Source organism: Dreissena polymorpha, chromosome 3 (genome assembly GCF_020536995.1).
Source record: "Dreissena polymorpha isolate Duluth1 chromosome 3, UMN_Dpol_1.0, whole genome shotgun sequence".
NCBI lineage: Eukaryota > Metazoa > Mollusca > Bivalvia > Myida > Dreissenidae > Dreissena > Dreissena polymorpha.
This window is the reverse complement of record NC_068357.1, coordinates 41,711,752-41,731,741: the sequence shown is the minus strand read 5'-3', so window position 1 is coordinate 41,731,741 and position 19,990 is coordinate 41,711,752. Positions and strand designations below refer to the sequence as shown.

The following is a 19,990-nucleotide window of genomic DNA, read 5'->3' as shown; positions in this document are numbered from 1 at the left end:
AAAACACCTCTATTTTCAGAAAATGTTCATACATTTATTTTACTAAACATGTTGGTAATGTTAATATCTGTCGAGAAGATATTTTGTTGATGTGTTGTTATTTTGTGTCTTAAATTCTTGAAATGACAATACATTCGAAAAAAGAACATTGTCTGTTTCCATGGCAACTGTTAGGTTTTATGATTTATAATAATGCAATTAATTATGTAAGTCATAGTTAATGACTGTCATCGCCATACACTCACAATTGAGTTATTATCAACAAAACTGATCAGCATAACATGAACTAATACTGGTACAATTACAACGTCATTTCGTTGTATTGAAACGTCATTTCGTACAAAATTGCGAAAATCAGTGTTTCTGACATGCAATACAAAAAATTACATAACTTTGTCAATTTTAGGAATTCGCTGCTCAAATTTCAGATTTTGATTTTTCAGATGTAGCACTTTCATAATATATATGCTTAACTGAAAAAATCATTTTTTTGACCAGATGGGTCAAAATCTCGTTCCCAGCCACATATACATTATATTTCAATTATGACATTCACGACAAAAGAAATTAATACAAGGTTGTTTTTCCCCAATTTGCTACAATTTGATTAAACTTCCCAGTCTTCTATCTGCCACTACTGTTTTGATTTTTTAAAATTACCTGTAAAATTCAATTGAAAGATCAAGAGATGAATAGCTACGTTCTCTGCTCCTTTTTATGAGGCTTGGCCGTAATTATTACCAAATTCTATAAATGCCAAATGAAATTTGCAGATTTGAAAAATTATTATCAGTTCTGTGATCCCAGAGTTTCTCCTTACTGGTATTTAATTTAATTCCCCTATGCAAATCTTAGTTTCAAAAGTATTCAACTGATTTTTTTCAATTTAAAGTTATTAAAACAGGGGCGTAGGTAATAGGGAGGCAAGGGAGGCGGCCGCCTCCCCAATATTTGAGCTAGTCGCCGTTATATGAATAAAACATAAAATCTAAAAATCACCTCTCCAAAACCAGTAATTTTGTTATTGTGCGCCGTCAGTGCCGAAGCCATGTGTCCCCTCTCCGTCTGCACAGAGGTTGCCAATAGTGATGTGTCAATATCCCTTGTTAGGTGTCATAAACCAAGGTAAATGTGATTGCGTTAATTGTTGTATCTTCTCCGTGATTGAACTATCTGTATTTTGTTAAAGGACAGGCTTTTCTTTTAATTTTAATTGATCGCTTTAATTCAAAGGTAACTGCCACTTATAAAATTTTGAGTAAATATACACATGAAAAACATTAATTTGATTGAAAATATTTTTGTTCTTTTAGTATAACATTTATTATTTGATTAGAAATCATTGAAACAATATCTTCTATGTATTTGTCTAATGTTCAAAATGAGTATTCATTATCAGCTCGACATTTTGCTTTTCCTAAGCGTACATTCGGGAAGAAAAGCCAGAACAGCGTTCATTCAAATCTAGTTGGTTTGATTCGTTCACATGGCTCCACTACGATTAGGTATGTATATTAGTATTAAATTTAAACAAACAAATTAATTTGCGATCGTTCTTAATTTTTATGAACCTAACGTCGATCTAAATACAAACGAAATTTAGAAACAAAAAAAACATAAAATAGTATGTAAAGTATGTCACCTTAATAAACACAAAAATGGAAAAAAGTAAAAATGTCAGTTACATGACTTATTACATTCAGTAGGCGTATTGTACCTGACACTTTGTGAATTGTTCAGGAATGCATATTTTCCGACATTTTTTTAAATACAGTATGAGCACTTACATTATTTTTTGCATTCAAAATATTCTAGTGTTGAAATTATGGTAACTGCAGCTCCTTTCTTGATGTTTTATTGTTTTAAAAAAGACATATCAATTGAGAGATGTGTTTCCTTTTTCAAGTATTATTAGAATACTGATCAGAAAATTTGAATACGAAAAATGTTCATCATTTTTATAAAATAGTTTTTTGCTTCTCCTGAAAATTTAAAAAGTGTCAGTAAATTTGTTAATACGCTACTTTTTACATTCAGAAAATGACATGTTTTCGTAATGTCAATTTCCAAAATTTGGTAAAAACATATACCGTCTTTATCCTATTAAACGCTCCCGCCCTAATAAACGCGCCCCTATTGTCAAATAAAATGAAGGAGTGATCAAAATAATAGCGCCCCTATTTCTCGGCTGCTAAGGGGTAAAGTAAATGCATTTTTTTTTTATCAACAAGGTAAAGTACAGCTCAAGCAAAACCAACAATTTCCGCAATCCGCGGAGTTTGACGACATCAAGTTTTCGCGGAGTCTACTCGGCATCGACCATCTGGTTGCCGAGTCGCCACGTCTGTTCGCCGCGACAGGCCTCCGAGACAGGCCTCGGCAAGATGCCAAGGAAATTGTTGGTGATGTGACACTCCGCAAACACTTTTATTAACCATAATATACCTTGGATAGAAACTGATTACAAGTACCGAATCATAAATTTAATTAAATGCAGATTAACTACGTTCGGACATAAACTATCAAAGCCAATCCCCTGAACGAAAAATAAAATTAATTTTTCTGTAGAACAATATGGGATTGTTAGCGTTGTTGTTTTCAAATTTCAACATGTATTTCACACCGTGACAGTTTTTTCTGTCTTTTTAAACGCTGCGTATAAAACAAAACCGTGTTTGCACCTAGCTGTAGGATACTGCACCTGGAGGAGTGATAATTTTGTGTTTGATAAATCAATTAACAGTTTGAAGCCATAAAGAACTCATAACTGATTTTAATAATCGTATCATCCCGAGTCTCTCGATTTCCCGATACATACGTTTCAACTGTCTCAATCGCATACATGCAACTTCTACCGTCTTTAGCCAATTACTTGATAATCCCGCATATGCCCGATTTTCCATTTTTAAAAGCAAATTCTGGTTAATAGTGACGATAAAATTGCCCATTTTCGGCATATGCTTCTATTTAAAGATTTGATGAAATAAGCGCCCAATCAGAACAGTTGTATTCCAACATGCTTAAATCACCAGGTGACCTGACATGGTTTGCACTCCTCGTGTACAGCTATTTTCGGCTACAAAATCTAGCCACATATACATAGTGCACATGAATTAAATGAATTTCTTTGTTCTGATAAAAAGCGCTCGGAAATTGGCGTGGGTGTATTTATTTGTGAATAAACATTTCATAGCAGGTACAACATTGAGATAATTAATTTAAATTTCATTAAAAGTTTCGTTGTGAATTTTAACTAAATTACCGGGGTATCTCGCTAATTACTTGGCATTGACATTTCCTCTTAATCAAATATATTCAAACACGCTGTATCATTACCATTACTCTATTTCAGTTCCTTCATTATTGAAACAATTATTGTATTGTTTACTGACGGCACACAAGTGTTGTGTACAGTTCATATTTGTCTGCAACAACCAATAAACATCTTAAATAGCAGCCAAATCGGGACGGCAGTATTCCCACTGAACACGCGTACATCACCAGAAGCAATGGGTAAATTTAAATTTAGATGCACATGTACACAAGTCATTTTCTGAAAATCGGTAAGAAATGAAAGTAATCATTTAAAAAATTAAACCAACATTTGATTTTATTCAAATGGTCAACATTATTTATATTTGTGACGTCTGTGTATTTTAGCTACTCGATCTATGCAAATAGATATCGTTTTTTTTATGTTTAAAGCAAGTCTCGTTTCCGAGATTTAACTGTTTAAATTTCTTCAATATGGTTACTGACCTACCTAATCATTGTTTTGACAGATGACATCCGATGGTAACTGTATGAAGTATGGAGAGAAGCCGACAAAATGTTTAAACAATTGCATATAAATAAGAATATTAAACGTGGTATTATCTGTATCTGTTTCTTATATTCGTTAATTTGAAGTTCTTTTATTTGTTAATTTGAAAATTATTTAACATTTGTTATAGTATACAATCAATATTTGTACATATTTCTCCTTGGCGAATAGCCGCGTTACACGTCAAGGCGTGATTTGGCGGATCAATGCCGAGGCAGAAACAGAATGATAACGGGTTGTAGTATTCTGGTAAAACTAATTGTGATATGTATAAAATTGCTAAATGAACTTTTCGCAATACCGGTAAACACATTTTAGGTGTCTGCTCATATTATACCTAAAGGGGGGTGAAATAAACGCGCCCCCTTTGTGATTTGCATCTTGCTCGGGTGCGTTTATTAGGATAAAGACGGTAACTATGACTTAATATTTTAACAGTTGATGTATGTCACCTTAATAAATACAAACATGGAAGAAAGTAAAAATGTATAAAAAATGTCAGTTACATGACTTATTACATTCAGTCGAGGATTTGCAAATTTGCAGCCATATTGAAAAAAGAACAAAAGGGCAACAATAAGACAGATTTAAGCAATAAATTGACTCCGCATGCTGTGTTAGGTAATATTTTAACTTTCCAGTTTGTACATTCAGGGGGTTTTTCTGCCTATTTTGGGAAAAGGAGTCTGACCAAATTGGGAATTTTTATCGACAAAATTGGCCATTTTGGGAATTTTTGCTTCGATAAAACGGCTCATTTGGGAAAAAATTGTGAATTTATCATGCTTAAATAATTCAGTGCGTCTACTGAATGTAATAACTAGGGTAACTGACATTTTGTGAATTGTTCAGGAAAGCATATAAAGCAACATACAGTAAGAGCACTTACGTTATTTTTTGCGCTCAAAATATTTCAGTGTTGAAATTATGGTAACTGCTCCTTTCTTAATTTTTTATTGTTTTAAAAAAGACATATCAATTTGGAGTTTTGTTTCGTTTTCAACTGTTATTATAATACTTATCCGAAAATTTGAATACAGAAAAATGTTTATAATTTAAATAAAACGTATTTTTGCTCCTCCTGAAAATTTAACAAAATGTCAGTTACGCTACTTTTTACATTCAGAAAATGACATGCGCTTGTTATGTTAATTTAGAAAATTTGATAAAAACATATATTTTTACCAAAAAGGTTGACCTAATATTTTAACAGTTGATGTATGTCACCTTAATAAACACAAAAATGGAAAAAAGTAGAAATGTATTAAAATGTCAGTTACATGACTTATTACATTCAGTAGGCGAGTGGTTTTACAAATAAATTTGTTTTTATTTGTTATTTTGTCTTCTTTATATAAACCAGATGCAATATTGGGCATGTTCAATGTTTATTCAAGTACTGCAGTTTTGTTGTTTTTCAGTTACAGTTACACTCTGAGATAAGAACTGAACAGTCAAAACCTTATAGCAGATATTTTTGACCAAAACAAACACTGGCTAGTCACACAAGTTATAAGACACTTCATTCTTATAAAAAAGAAAAAAAAAAAATTTTTTTTTGGGGGGGGGAATTAGGATTTTGTTATGATTTCGGTTTGGGATCGGGTCCGTTTGCTTTAAACACTGTATTATGTGATTTGGGAATAAGACATCAAACTGGGAATGGACATCATTTTGGTGATTTTCTCAAACAAAACTATTCATTTCATGATCTACATATATTTTTGTAATATATTATCTATAATTTAAGCTTATAAGAAATTTTCCATGACTTTTTCATTAACAGTGATTAAATTTGTATCATTTAAAGTGTATTTTTAAACCGTGTCCATGCGCGGCATGGACACAGTTTCATTTCATGACGATTTTTCTTTTAAATTAATAAAAAATCCATTTTTCAAGTAAAATCAATTTAAATGATGCTATTACATATGCAAGTATATGTTTTAATTATAATTTGTAAAACTAGAAAAATGCAACATATAAATCTGCATATTATGCACTTTTGATAAAACACAATTTATTCCCAAATTGATGTCTTATTCCCAATTCACATAATACAGTGTTCTTAGGAGTGCCTCCTTTATCCGGAGGCGCAGACAGTGCTGAAAAACCCCTGACATTATATTGTATAATTTAAACCATATTTTTGTAACGAGTGTGAATTAATTTTTTTATGACGCTGTAATAAACAAAATGTGTATGCTTTCTCTAAAGTTTCTCTTTGTTTTTGTAAGAAGACATTGCTATGAGCAAATTTAAGAGTTTTTACTGTGAAGAAAAAATAAATGCTGTTAATTGCTTGAAGAATTTGCTTGAAAGAGGTGTTTCTTATGAATCGGTCAATAATCTGTTCTTGTTCCTTATAAACCTTAAAGATGATGTACAGAGACAGTAATGTGAATTTACCTGCTCTATTTATAGCCTCAGATTCTTAATGACTACATGTGACCATAGAGTAGCACTATTTAAATTATGCAAAATGTGTCCTCCTCTGCAACAAGAAGAAATCATAGTTTTTTATTGACTGTTTCCTATTTACGATCCATTCAAAAAAATTCCATTAAACATATTATTCAATCAAATCGTATGTCAATTTGCGAACAAATGCAAACTGAAATCTCTGCTATAAATGATTAAAGCACTTCTTTGTTTTGTGTTTGGTATTGATTTCTCGCTACAGCCAAATTTGTTGGTAATTTTCGCGAGCCATCAACTAAAAACTATATGCATATTTGGAAATATATAACATTGATTTAAATAACATATTGAATGAGAATATCTGTGTGAATTGCACATTCAATACGCAGTGACTGAAATTTTGGAAAAATTGTTATACTTATCTGAGTCATTTGCAATACATGTATATTGCCATGTTATGTTCATGTAAACAGAATACATCTATCTGTATGTCTTTCTGTGGTGCACAACAATGTTAAAGGCTGGACAAAAATATGTTCTTTAATTAAATCACGAAGAGAAATTAACTTAATGTTAAAGTGTTAACTGTGACCTTAACCTTGAAGCGACAAACATAATTGTTTCAAACAACAGATTGAATTGCTTGCATGTTTTTTTGCGCTCATTTATTTTGAAGTCCAAAGTATGCACAAAAAGTCATGGGCCAGACTCAAAATGTACTTCTGTATAAAAAAAAAATTATGTAAGCAACACAGTTTTGAAAGTGACAAGTTGGCACAATATGATGATCATTTTGAAATCTCATTATGAAAACAAAGTTTTGAGCCGAACATGAAATGTCCCCTCAACACCTCCACCACCCCCCCCCCCCCCCCCACACACACACACACATGGACAGGGGCAACAATATGTCACATGTACATCTGCCAATCTCGTAGTTGGGGCGAATAAAAAAACTACTGACAATTTGGATTCAGTAACATCCCTTAAAATCTCATAAGCAGGGGGCCCGGTGAAATGAATAAGAAGATTGTTGTTTCAAATACAGAGAAAAGGTGTGTTTTTACCTACTTCTGAAATTTGATTGTCTTACCCTCTGGAGCTGTCCATGTACTCTTTTCAAGTCTGCTTTTATATTTCTAAGCTGTTTCTTCAGCACCAATACATGCCTTTGACTTAATCCAGATTTCTGTAACATAGAATTACTGGATTTAATTATGTCAGTGTCCAAATTTCAACCAAATATTTCAAATTAATGTTGACCAAATGGTAACTTGCAAAACGTGCCTTAAAATTTAATTAAAAAATAAATAAAAAAATATCTCCACATTTTGAATTATAAAATATTTTTTGTCAAAACAAGCTTCTTTATGCTTAGCTTAGGGAAACCATAATTATATGGGTAATGAAAACAAGAAATATCTTTAAAAAAGATATACGGCGTAAATAGTTTAATGAATGAGATCAAGGATAGCGAATGTCTTTTTCTGTGCAGTTCTTAGCTGCATCACACGCAGTACGGGATGTTACGGGGAGTTTTCGCGGCTTATTTTACATTATAACATATTGCTGGTCATAAACCTATAGATACAAAACAGAAAACCAAAAGAAGAATGGAAGTGAAATTTAAACATATGAGTCAACCGGCCACACGAGAACAAACCTGTTTTAGTGGTCTGTCGGGCATTGCTATTTGATTCGATTATTAACAGTATCAAGAATCATCGTGCTCATGCTTAAAGTGATATTATGGGCATTTTGCACTGTTGAATTGAGCTGAAAAGAATTAACAGGTCAAAATAGTTAGTTAAAATGTGGTTACTGATCAATTATCTGCAACTCACCTTGCTACCAGTTGTTTATAAAAATATATTTTATATTCGATATTCTTACGTGACCCACCCAGTCCTGTAAGCCGAAATGATCCGTAAAACAATATTGTGTCTTTGTGTCGTATGAACAAATCTGCACTAAAACTAAATTTAGGTTCAACTCGTAAACGCATGATCAGTTGTCAAACGAAAGTACGGTTAATATTCAAATGCATTATTTTTCTCTTTCTGGTATATTGTTTTAGTATGTTGATGCTGCATTAATTACTATAAGTGTATATGAAGTAGAAACATCAAAAATAATCAACGGTTGCGATAGACACCTATAAACTGTTACATGCTCATAATATCACTTTAGTACATTAGGCAATATGGTGGAATAATTATTGTTAAATTTATTAAAAATAATATTTATCATTGTATTGTTGAAAACACATTAAGAATCTATTATTGACATACCATAATTATATTGCTGAATATCTTCTTTTAACATATTTCTGGTCTAAAGAAAATTCCAGGTCACCTAGTTCACGGATAGCGTCTTTATTATATAACGATTATTTTACTGACCGCGAACTCCGGTGATGACCTGTATATAAACTCTGAATGTCCGCGACTTGACCCGAAACCTCGCGGGTTGAAATGCAATTCTTTAAAGTGAGGCCTCGCTTCCACTGCTCTTTATACTTTTACATGTTAACATGTTGACAGGAATATGGAAGTAAGTACTAAATATGAGAACATAGCCTTTTAAGTATAAACGCTTTTGCGCTGGTAATACTCTGAAAATAAAAGGTGTACGCACAAACTGTATTGATGTCGAGAATTGAGTGTAAAACTGTTCTATCTATTAAGCCTTTTCATTAGAGATAAAATTGTTTCATACAGTAAAACAGTGTTACAAAGACGCGGATATGTTTCCAATGTTCTGGTGGTATACTCAAATCAGCCAATGGAATAAATGAAGTGTATTCATTCGTACCTAGCCGCGGGAAATTTTATTTGAATTTTATTGGACACTTACAAAGGTCAAGTCAGGGTGAAAAGCTGGCTTATGCAGCTTACGCCGAAAAAAAGATTAACACTGAAATAAGGCATAAGTGGTTTGCCTATTAATAGCTACAGATGCATAAGGATGATTTTACCATGATTTATTTGACTCAAAACATGTTTAACTGATTAATGTTTAGATATGTCCCATGTTATTTTTTCACAGATACACATCTGATACAGTGGAGACATTGAAAACCGATTGCTGATCAAATTTATTTAATCTCATCATAAAAGGATTTTGTTTTTAAAGATGCCCCAGAACTGTTACTGGATAGTTTTTTAGTTTAAACCTATTTTAGCTCAATTTCATAGAAAGCCTTATTAAGGCTTATTTGAAACGCTCTGAAGTCCTTTTCCTGAAGCTAGAACCAGTACTTAGTGTCCATTGGACATCTAAAGAACGCTCCCAAAATGGGGATTGAACCTGTGACCTCCCAATCGCTAGTAGGCTAACACAATATCCACTACACCAATGCAACCTCGTTAATGGTTAGATCACTTAGGGGCTTGCTAGACTCTTGCAAAATTGCTATGGTTACTTAGTTTTTGGAAACAAGATTGTTTTTAATGATTATGAAAGCCCTTCTGGTATTAGTTTTTCAATCATTTTTTATAAATGAGACTACAAGGACATTTTTGGCAAAAGTCACAAATTTTGCAAATCTAGATTGCTGGACATTCTTTGTAAGACCTTTATCATAGACTACCTACCTTACTTTGTGCTAGGTTTCTCATAAAGTTTTGAAGCTGTCCTCTTATGAACAAATAATGACCATTTAAAAGTGTTTTCAAACTTTCATAATGTGGATTATTCTTTGCCATGATGCGTTTGAGGTTACGAAAGCCCTTCTGCATAGTTTTCTTATCAATTTTTTTTCCAAATTTACGCTCTGCTTGAAAACGTTGCTTCATTTTCATATTCATCTTTCTGTACAATTGCTGTAGTTTTCTTTCCAATCTATTGCCAGATCTCTCTTGTTTTCTCAATAACTGTAACAGATGCAACAATTTTTTTTCAACTCTTTTTGTTGGCTTTGTTATATCAAAATGTTAATTTGAATTTCAAATCAAAATGTGGGGGCCATGACATTACAGTCATATTTATTATTTTGGTTCAGCTGTCTTAGATATTTCTTTACCAGGATGCTCTGCGATAATTTTATGCATGAAATCATAATTTACCGCCAAGACTATGGCGCAAATGTTCAGGTTAAAGGTCATGTAAAGTTGCAACAAGATTTCGTGACCATAACAAGAACCCTAAGAGATAAATATTCACTTAGATGTTTATATACCTTGTTAAAATAAAATTAAAGGTACAATATTTATCAACATAAAACATGTTTATGAACAATTTTATAGATTGTTTGTTTCAATTATTAGAAAGCTGTATGCAAGCTGTCTTACCGCTCTTTCTTAGAAAAGATGGAAAAAGTTGGACACAATAGGAATATTACATACAAAAGTACTTTTTCAAACATTTGCTATTCCATGGCAGTTAATTTAAACAAGAATTTACAATCACATGCAACTGTTTCGCTTGGTTTTTTGTTAATTAGATGAGTGGCATCAACCCAAAATTCATTTTTTTCTTTATAAACACAGGGTTTGACTTCTTCACATTCGTGTCATTTTTGGTAAGCTATCTGATAACAGCACGACAATTGACAAAGTTACTATTATAACAAGGGTGTTTTATGACTAAAAATTGATATTTGAGTCTTGTAAGTGTGACCTTGACCTCTGAGATTATAGGGAGACAAGTATTACACGTGACTTCTTGTCTTATGATTGATTGCATTTGTTCCAAGTTATTTCATAATTCCTCAATACATAGCAAAGTTATGGCTGAAAAAGCTGTTTTATAGCCCACTTTGATACCGTAACCATTAACCATTTAGTGTGACCGTTACCTTTTAGGCACAGAGAAATGTGCTCAGGTGAGATAAACAAGAAGGCCAAGATGGCCCTAGTGCGCTCACCTTTTTTTTACAAGGCCTTGTTCATTTCTTAGTTGAAAATTCAGTACTCTAGAGCATAATTAAGATTTTTTTCTCTTCTGTTTACTTTTGCAGTGTGAGCATATGATTAATTCTGATTGAGTACTGTCCATTTGCATGAGTTTTTGTGCAATGCAAACATTTGCAAGTAATGCTTATTCTACATGTTTTCACAAGGTTTTTGTAAGATTTGGATCTCTTGACCAAGATTTTGACCCCACATGACCCAATGACAAACTTTGCCTAAATATCATCAAGAAAAACATCCTAGTCATGTATCATCATTAGTGGACCAACACTATGGCATCTAGTGTGTTTAAAAGGTTTTTGTAAGATTAGACCCCATTACCTAGATTTTGTCCCCACATTACCAAACGTAAAACTTGACCTAGATACATATCATTAAGACAGACATTTTGACAAAGTTACATGAAGATTGGGCATGAAATGTGACTTCTCCAGTGTTTACAAGGTTTTTCTTTCTTTTTACCTAGTGACCTAGTTTTTGATCCAGCATAACCCAGTTTCAAACTTAATCGAGGTATCATTGGGACAAATCTTCTGACCAAGTTTCAAGAAGATCGGACAAGAAATGTGGCCTCTTGAGTGTTTAAAAGGTTTCTCTATAGCCAAATAAGGAAAACTGCCCAGCCCACTGGTGGTTATATTTTTCAACAGACCGGAACCACTTTTGAACTCAACCAGCATATCATTTTGACAACTTTACATAAAAGATTTGGCATGAAATGTGACTTCTACAGTGTTTACAAGGTTTTTCTTTTTTTTGACCTAGTGACCTAGTTTTTGACCCAGCATGACCCAGTTTCAAACTCAATCGAGGTATCATTGGTTTAAATCTTCTGACCAAGTTTCATGAAGATCGGACAAGAAATGTGGCCTTTAGATTGTTTACAAGGTTTCTCTATAGCCAAATAAGGAAAACTGCCCCCCCACTGGCGGCCATGTTTTTCAATGGACCGGAACCACTTTTGAACTCAACCAACATATCATTTAGACAAACATTTTGTCAAAGTTTCCTCAAGATTGGGCATAAAATGCTACTTCTACAGTGTTTACAAAGTTTTTCTCTTTTTTTTTACCTGGTGTACTAGTTTTTGACCCAGCATGACCCAGTTTCAAACTCAATCGAGGTTTCATTGGGACAAATCTTCTGACCAAGTTTCATGAAGATCAGACAACAAATGTGGCCTATAGAGTGTTTACAAGGTCTCTGTTTAGCTAAATAAGGACAAGAAACCGTCGGTGACGGGCGATGCTCCCCAAAGGTTTTGTTTGTCACAATATTGCACTACATATTCAAACAAGAGGGCCTGAAAGGCCCAAAGTCGCTCAACTGAGATAAAAAGAAATGACCTGTTTTTTGCAGCCCAAGATATCAATAGAACAAATGTTCTAACCAAGTTTCATGAAGAATGAACAACAAATGGCCCAATGGCGGAAATGTTTTTCAACAGACTGGAACCATTTTTGAACTCATCCAAGATCTTATTGGGACAAATCTTCTGACAAAGTTTCATGAAGATCCAACAATGAATGTTGCCTCTACAGTGTTAACAAGGCAAATATTCATGACGCACAACGGAAGACAGACAATTGACTATCACAAAAGTTCACAAAAGAGAAATAGCCCGGACAAGAATTGCACTATATGTACTGTTTATAGAAAATTTCAAAGGGCCATAACTCTGTGAAAAATCATCCGACCATAACTGGCTGACAATATGCACATCTCCTCTTGGTAGTGAAGCTTTCCATAAAGTTTCATTGAATTCCCGTAAGAAATTGCTGAGAAATAGCTCGGACAAGAATTGCACTATATGTACAATGGAAAATTTCAAAGGGCCATAACTGTGTGAAAAATCATCCGACAAGAACCGGTTGATAATATGCACATCTCCTGTTGGTAGTGAAGCTTCCCATAAAGTTTCATTGAATTCCAGTCATTAGTTGCTGAGAAATAGCCCAGACAAGAATTGCACTATATGTACAGTTAATGGAAAATTTCAAAGGGCCATAGCTCTGTAAAAAATCATCCGACCAGAACCCGCTGATCATATTCACATCTCCTCTTGGTAGTGAAGCTTTCCATAAAGTTTCATTGAATTCCAGTAATTTGTTGCCGAGAAATAGCCCGGACAAGAATTGCACTATATGTACAGTTAATGGAAAATTTCAAAGGGCCGTTACTCTGTAAAAAATCATCCGACCAGAACCGGCTGATAATATGCACATCTCCTCTTGGTAGTGATGCTTCCCATAAAGTTTAATTGAATTCCTGTCATTAATTGCTGAGAAATAGCCTGGACAAAAATTGTGCACGGACGGATGGACACACGCACAGACAGACGAAGCGGCGACTATATGCTCCCCTCAAAAATTTTAGGGGAGCATAAAAGCTGCCCAGCTCACTGGCGGCCATGTTTTTCAACGGACGGGAACCACTTTTAAAGGGATCTTTTTACGCTTTGGTTAATTGACAAAATTGAAAAAAGTTGTTTCAGATTCGCAAATTTTCGTTTTAGTTATGATATTTGTGAGGAAACAGTAATACTGAACATTTACCATGCTCTAATATAGCCATTATATGCATCTTTTGACGATTATAAAACCTAAAAATTATAAAGCGTTGCAACGCGAAACGATTCAATAATTTGGAGAGTTCTGTTTTTGTCGTTAAATTGTGTATTACTACGAAGATTGCTTATATAAGGTATAAAATGCGTCACGTATGTGTACACGGCGGAATAGCTCAGTAGGCTAGAGCGTTTTTACTTCAGGACTCTGGCAGGACTCCAGGGGTAACTGGTTCGAAACCTGCTCCGGGCAATGTTCTTTTCCTTTTTTTAATTTTATTCTTGATTTTTTACTGGAGCTTTTACGATCTAATGTTTACATTTATCAATATAAAGCATTTAATGAATAAGTTAAAAAATGCCAAAATCTGTGAAAAGGCCCCTTTAAACTCAACCAACATATCATTAAGACAAACATTTTTACAAAGTTACATGAAGATTTGGCATGAAATGTGACTTCTACAGTGTTAACAAGGTTTTTCATGTTTTTGACCTAGTGACCTAGTTTTTGACCCAGCATGACCCAGTTTCGAACTTGATCATTGAGACAAATATTCCAAGTTTCATGAAGATCGGACAAAAAATGTGGCCTTTAGAGTGTTTACAAACCAAATGTGGATGACGGACGGACAAGGACCAATCCCAAAAGCTCACCTGAGCAATCAGGTGAGCTAAACAAGTAAGAAAAAGAAGAAAGTGGTAGGATTGATTTACAGCCTGTGTATGTATACACACAGAGAAACTTGTTTGTTGTGCCTAAGTCAAAACTAAACCCTTCATACAATATAGAAAAATTGGGCGGATACAACAGTTTCCAACTCAAATCTCACAATCTATAGATAGTCTTCTTGTGCCTAAGTATAGCCAAAATGTTTATATAAACTCGAGGGCATCTTCTTATATTTAACAATTATTTTCATTTTGCATTACATGCGTATGTACACTTATTGAGAATAGAACATTTTTCTAAATTTAAACGTTGTATGAAATTGGCCCCTTGCCATCAAATAAGACTTTATTACTTAATAAATTTCTTTCCTGCTGAACTTTGTTAATATTGTTATAATGATATGTATATTAATATAAACAAGATAAAATAGTTTCAAACAGGAAACTCGATTTACATCCACTTTAAATTGCAATGCAGCAGCCCCATAATTTTCAAATTGACAAATGAATTATAAGTCTCTTGTACTTTTGGAAAAAAATTACATTTCATTTAATATTAATTTAAGACAAAGCTTGATAGATTTTAAAGATGCACCAATTAACTAACAATGTATGTTTTCACCTTTTTCAGCTGTCTAAGCATTCTGTAAACCTTCATTCCCTGAAGATGTTTTCTCAACATCCCAAGTTGCTTGTTTCGGTCACCAGATTTAGATTTCTGTAATATATTCCCTAACAACTGTAGCTATAGATCACTCATTGAAGATGACAAGTACTGAGCAATAAGTAACATTTATTTCAAAATTGTTTACATTGGCCACACACAGAGACAAAAAGGTTAATGTTGACTTATTGAAGTAATTGGTTAAGCTCAAGCGCACATAACAAACCATGACCAATTGTCTGACATACACAAAAATAATATCTGTACATCTGTATACTATATACCACATATCGATTGTATCAAATATCTATCTATGATACACATAAAACTGAGAGATAAGCTCTGGAAACAAAGTCTACATGTACAAGGGCACATGACTCTTCAAAGAATATTGTGTCATACACTAAAGAAACATCTTTTACTTCTACATTGCATAAACCACATATCTACAAAGCTTCAGGTTGATATGCAGAAAACTGAGAGTCTTGTTTGTGACACAAAGAACACTTGTACGATGATATTAAGAATGTAAAATTTGCTTGAGTTGATGGGCACATAACTCTGCAAAGAATAATGCAACATACACACAAATGAAGCCTAGCACTTCTACAAGAGATGACCAAGAAATGAATATTCTTTATTCAGTAGTTTTTTAGTCAAAAGGATAGGCTTAAAATCGGTAACCATCCCTTCTCAAAATAAAATACACTTTTTAACAAAATACGCTTTAAAAAGTGTATTTTTTCTGCATTTTTACCGAAAAGTGTATTTTTTCTGCATTTTTTTCATAATTAAGTGCACTAAAGTGCATTTTTTCTGTATTTTCATTATCTTTAAGTGTATTTTACTGTACTTTAAGTGTATCTTCTGTAGACAAAGTGCATCTTTTTATGCAATAAGTGCATTTTTTCAATGAAGTGCATTTTTTGTGCATATTAGTGTATCTTCTGATTTGCAAAAAAAATATTCTTTCTGTACAAGTGTAGTTTTAGTGCATCTTCATAAAAAAGAGCAACACTATAGCAGATAACTGAAGTTAAAGGACAGAGATATAGTGTTTAATAGGAGGATTGTACTGAATTCTTTTTATCTTCACATAATGTTTATGGTCTTATTATTACAATTTGTCTGCTCATAAAATATGTGAATCAGTAGAGCAGCTTTTAAAGGGAAAAGTACAACTAAATCAGGCTGTGGGTAAATAATTAAAAATATTGAAAGTGTCAAAAAAATTATGTGGGCTTGCCAGAATCAATTATATCTTCACAACATAAAAAACAAGTATTTGAACTTTCTTACACTGATGTTTAACCCCAATTCAATTAATGTCTACCACATTGACTATTAATATACATTTTAAAAGACAATTTAAATAATATTTATAATATTATATTTATTTCCTAACACCATTCAGTATGTTATATTGAAATATTCACAATTAAATATAATATGCTAAGTGTGCTGTGTATTATTCAATAAATATCAGATAAGATCAGGATCAGATAAGAGATCAATTAGCATCATAAACACTAATCCCTATCAGTGCTCCATCTAGCCAAAACAAAGGGGTGTTTATAGAATTTTGATTGGTTCTGGGACCATCTATTTGAAAACAAACCACTTTTGATTGGTTGGAGCACAGCAAGTTATTTGGAGCACAGGAAGTTATTTTTGTAAACAATTTGGTTTCAGCAACTTAAATTGAGCTAAATTTTTAGGTATAATTCAGCAACATTAATTCTAGTGTTAAATGTCTTGAAATTCTTTCAGCACATGAACTATTGTGTGATGAAAACAATGTGTATTTACTACAATGTGTAAATCAACAATAAGTTTGTTGCAAAGAAGATTCAAAGTGGGTGGTTAAAGTGATCAACAACTGCCGTTTTTGTTTTTTTGGAATGCTGAAGAACAGCTGTAACAGGTTTGTATTTTCATTTCTGCATCTCTTTTTAATTAAATTAATTATGATCATTATCATATTTATGTATTGTCACTGGGAAATGTAACTGGATGAGTAAATGTAATGCAATTTTAAGGAAAAAAACACCATTTGAATTATTATGGCTGTATTTTATGGTTATTGTCATCTTAAAATTTATTTATACCTATTTCTTGTCATTAATGAACAGATTTCTTTCCCCCATATTTAATCAGAACTTTAATATTTTATATTTGAAGGTTAAACCTCAAGGTGAAATTTACATTGATCGGAAGATCCATTTGACAGAATGTGTATCATCGCTTGCCAAAAAAGGGAGCAGAAAGGGGACTACCTGATGTATGGAAATGTATACCAGGCCAACTTGAGGGGAACAGGAGTGGGAAACCGTGCCCTATAGCTTGTCCTTGACCAAGAAAAGATGGATTTGTTGAGAGGTAAAACTATATAATAAAGGTTATTGCAATTCAAAGACGTCACACTTCTGACCAGTCCACACAGCCAAAGGAGACCACATATATTAGCACATTTATTAACAGTATTTTCTATCAAACGTAATTTCTTTAAATTATTTATGAAAAGCGTTAAGTCACATGTGATCACGAGATTAAAATTACAAAAATAAACAAACAAAAAAAAACAAGCCAACAAACTTGTTTTGATTTAAATTTATGATATTTATAGCAACTGTTGAACAAGATTACCATAACAGCAATATTTAACACTTACATTATAAAATATCTTTCAGGACCTGATCTCAAATGAGATCATGCACGAGAAGCGCCTCGCAGACCATGACAGTAGTATTCAGACCTGATCATGCAGCTGGTGAAGTGCTCTATAAAGGGTTGTTTATGAATGCATTCTTTGTAAGGAACAGTGTATAACAACAAATATAGTGACAGGGGCTAAGCTGCTAAATATTGTCAGCATGTATGCAGTGATTTTCTTTGGAAATTCAAAACAACCTGTACGTACTGGCTCTCAGAAGGGCATGTTTTAGCGCAATAATGAACAAAAAAAGGAAGATCTTAAAAATAAGGTATAGATTTATATAAATTTCATGAATACTGTTCATTTATCATATATTAGGATCCAGAATATGATTGAATTAAATGTGCTGCTTTTGTCCATATTAAAAAGGGATTTGGAATTAATGTAATATATAAAAATCTAGTAAATGATAGGGAAAACATTTCAGCTTAAGGAGGGGAAATCTTTAATATTTTTGAAGTGGAAACCACCTGTATTTGGCTGTTAATCAGTTACCGATAATCAGAGGGGAGAAAAATCACTGGTATGAGCTTGATATTTTCAATTGTTAATTCCAGATAGGCAATAGCCCGTTTGAATCCTCTCTTTTATGTAGATATGTAACATTTGTTTTTGTTTTTTAAGGTTTAACATTCTAATAAAAGTGTGAATTTATCTATTGAATTGTACTTTTTGTTTTTTATGTATGTGTTTACACTAACCTTTCATTTAAAGAATGAATGCTGACTTCAAAATGCTGGGATTTTTTTTTAATTTGGTTAATTTTTAAGCATATTAATTTGAAGTGATGAAAAGTACACTTGAGCGTATAATGCGCTTAAAAAATTCACTTCCAACACTTCAAAAAGTGTATCATTTGTATGACTGAAAATGCACTCAAGTGTATAAATGCGCTTAAAAATTCACTTTTAATATTGTAAGGTGTATTATTTGTATGACCGGGAATGCACTCAAGTGTATTAATGCGCTTAAAAAAATTCACTTTCAATTTTGTAAGGTGTATTATTTGTATCAGTGGAAATGCACTCAAGTGTATTAATGCGCTTACAAAAATTCACTTTGAATACTCCATGAAGTGTATTATTTGTATGAGTTAAAATACACTCAAGTGTATTAATGCACTTGAAAGATTACTTTAGTTACTGATAAGTGTATTATTTGTATGACTGGAAATGCACTCAAGTGTATTAATGCGCTTAAATAATTTGCTTTTAATTCTGTAATGTATATTATTTGAATGACTGGAAATGCACTCAAGTGTATTAATGCGCTTTAAAAAATTTACTTTGACCATGAAGTGTATTATTTGTATGTCTTAAAATACACTCAAGTGTATAAATGCACTTAAAAATAAACTTAAGCGCACTTATTATCATAATAAACGCACTTAAGTGTATTATTTCGTGGAAAAAAAATACAATTAAATGTATAAACACACTAGTAAAAAGTGTTTTTTTTTAACAGATTAAAATGCACTTGTTAAGCAAAAAATACGGTGCCAATAACATGCGCATTAAATGCGCATTTAATGTGCATTTAATGCGCATTAAATGCGCATTTAGTGCACTTTTTCGAGAAGGGATAGCAAGATAAATATTTTTAATATTTATTTTAATTCAAATATATATTGTATATCCGTTCCAAATGTGTTGGTTACAACTGTTCTAAAAACCATGGTAACACAACGCCTGAATGGGCCAAAAACACCATCATGTATTTTCTAAAAATATTAAATTATTTCCATCATATGTAAACACCACATTTTTAAATTGCAAAAGTATATTTGAAGTTCATCACCTGATGTTGTCTGCAAAAAACATCATTCCAAAGCTTTAATGTGCCATACACAGCAATCTTTCATGTGTGCAGAAATTATTCAAACATTAAAATGGCATCGCCACCTTGAAATCTGTGATAGAACTTTGCAAGAAAGTACCATCCAATGAAAACATTTAAAAATTTTACAATTTAAACTTATTAAAAAATCATATGTCCTTTTGAATGGCACAAGCAGTTTCAAAGACAATTTGCTTTGAAAAAAGTAGCTTTTGTGGTGGAAGGACAGTTGACAATTCTGAGGACTTTAAGAATGTGAATTGGGGTCATGTTGCATGAAGATCACACATTTACAGTGATGGTTCTTACACAACAATAAGGCATGGAATATGGAAGTCTATTAAAAATTTACACTTTAGCTAAAATGCATTAAGGTTAAAAA

The 19,990-nt window shown here is 32.7% G+C and overlaps 1 protein-coding gene across 50 annotated transcripts in view; it reads right to left on the bottom strand.

The window, feature by feature from the left end:
* LOC127873833 (uncharacterized) overlaps positions 1-19,990 on the bottom strand; it is a 433,898-nt gene that overhangs the window by 348,077 nt on the left and 65,831 nt on the right. For all 50 annotated transcript variants that reach the window (XM_052417848.1, XM_052417841.1, XM_052417850.1 and 47 more), the window contains exons 11-13: positions 15,015-15,110; positions 9,841-10,119; positions 7,338-7,433 (exon numbers count right to left, since the gene is read on the bottom strand). In XM_052417848.1, coding sequence (XP_052273808.1) covers positions 7,338-7,433; positions 9,841-10,119; positions 15,015-15,110 — 471 coding nt within the window. The remainder of the gene's footprint in view (positions 1-7,337; positions 7,434-9,840; positions 10,120-15,014; positions 15,111-19,990) is intronic.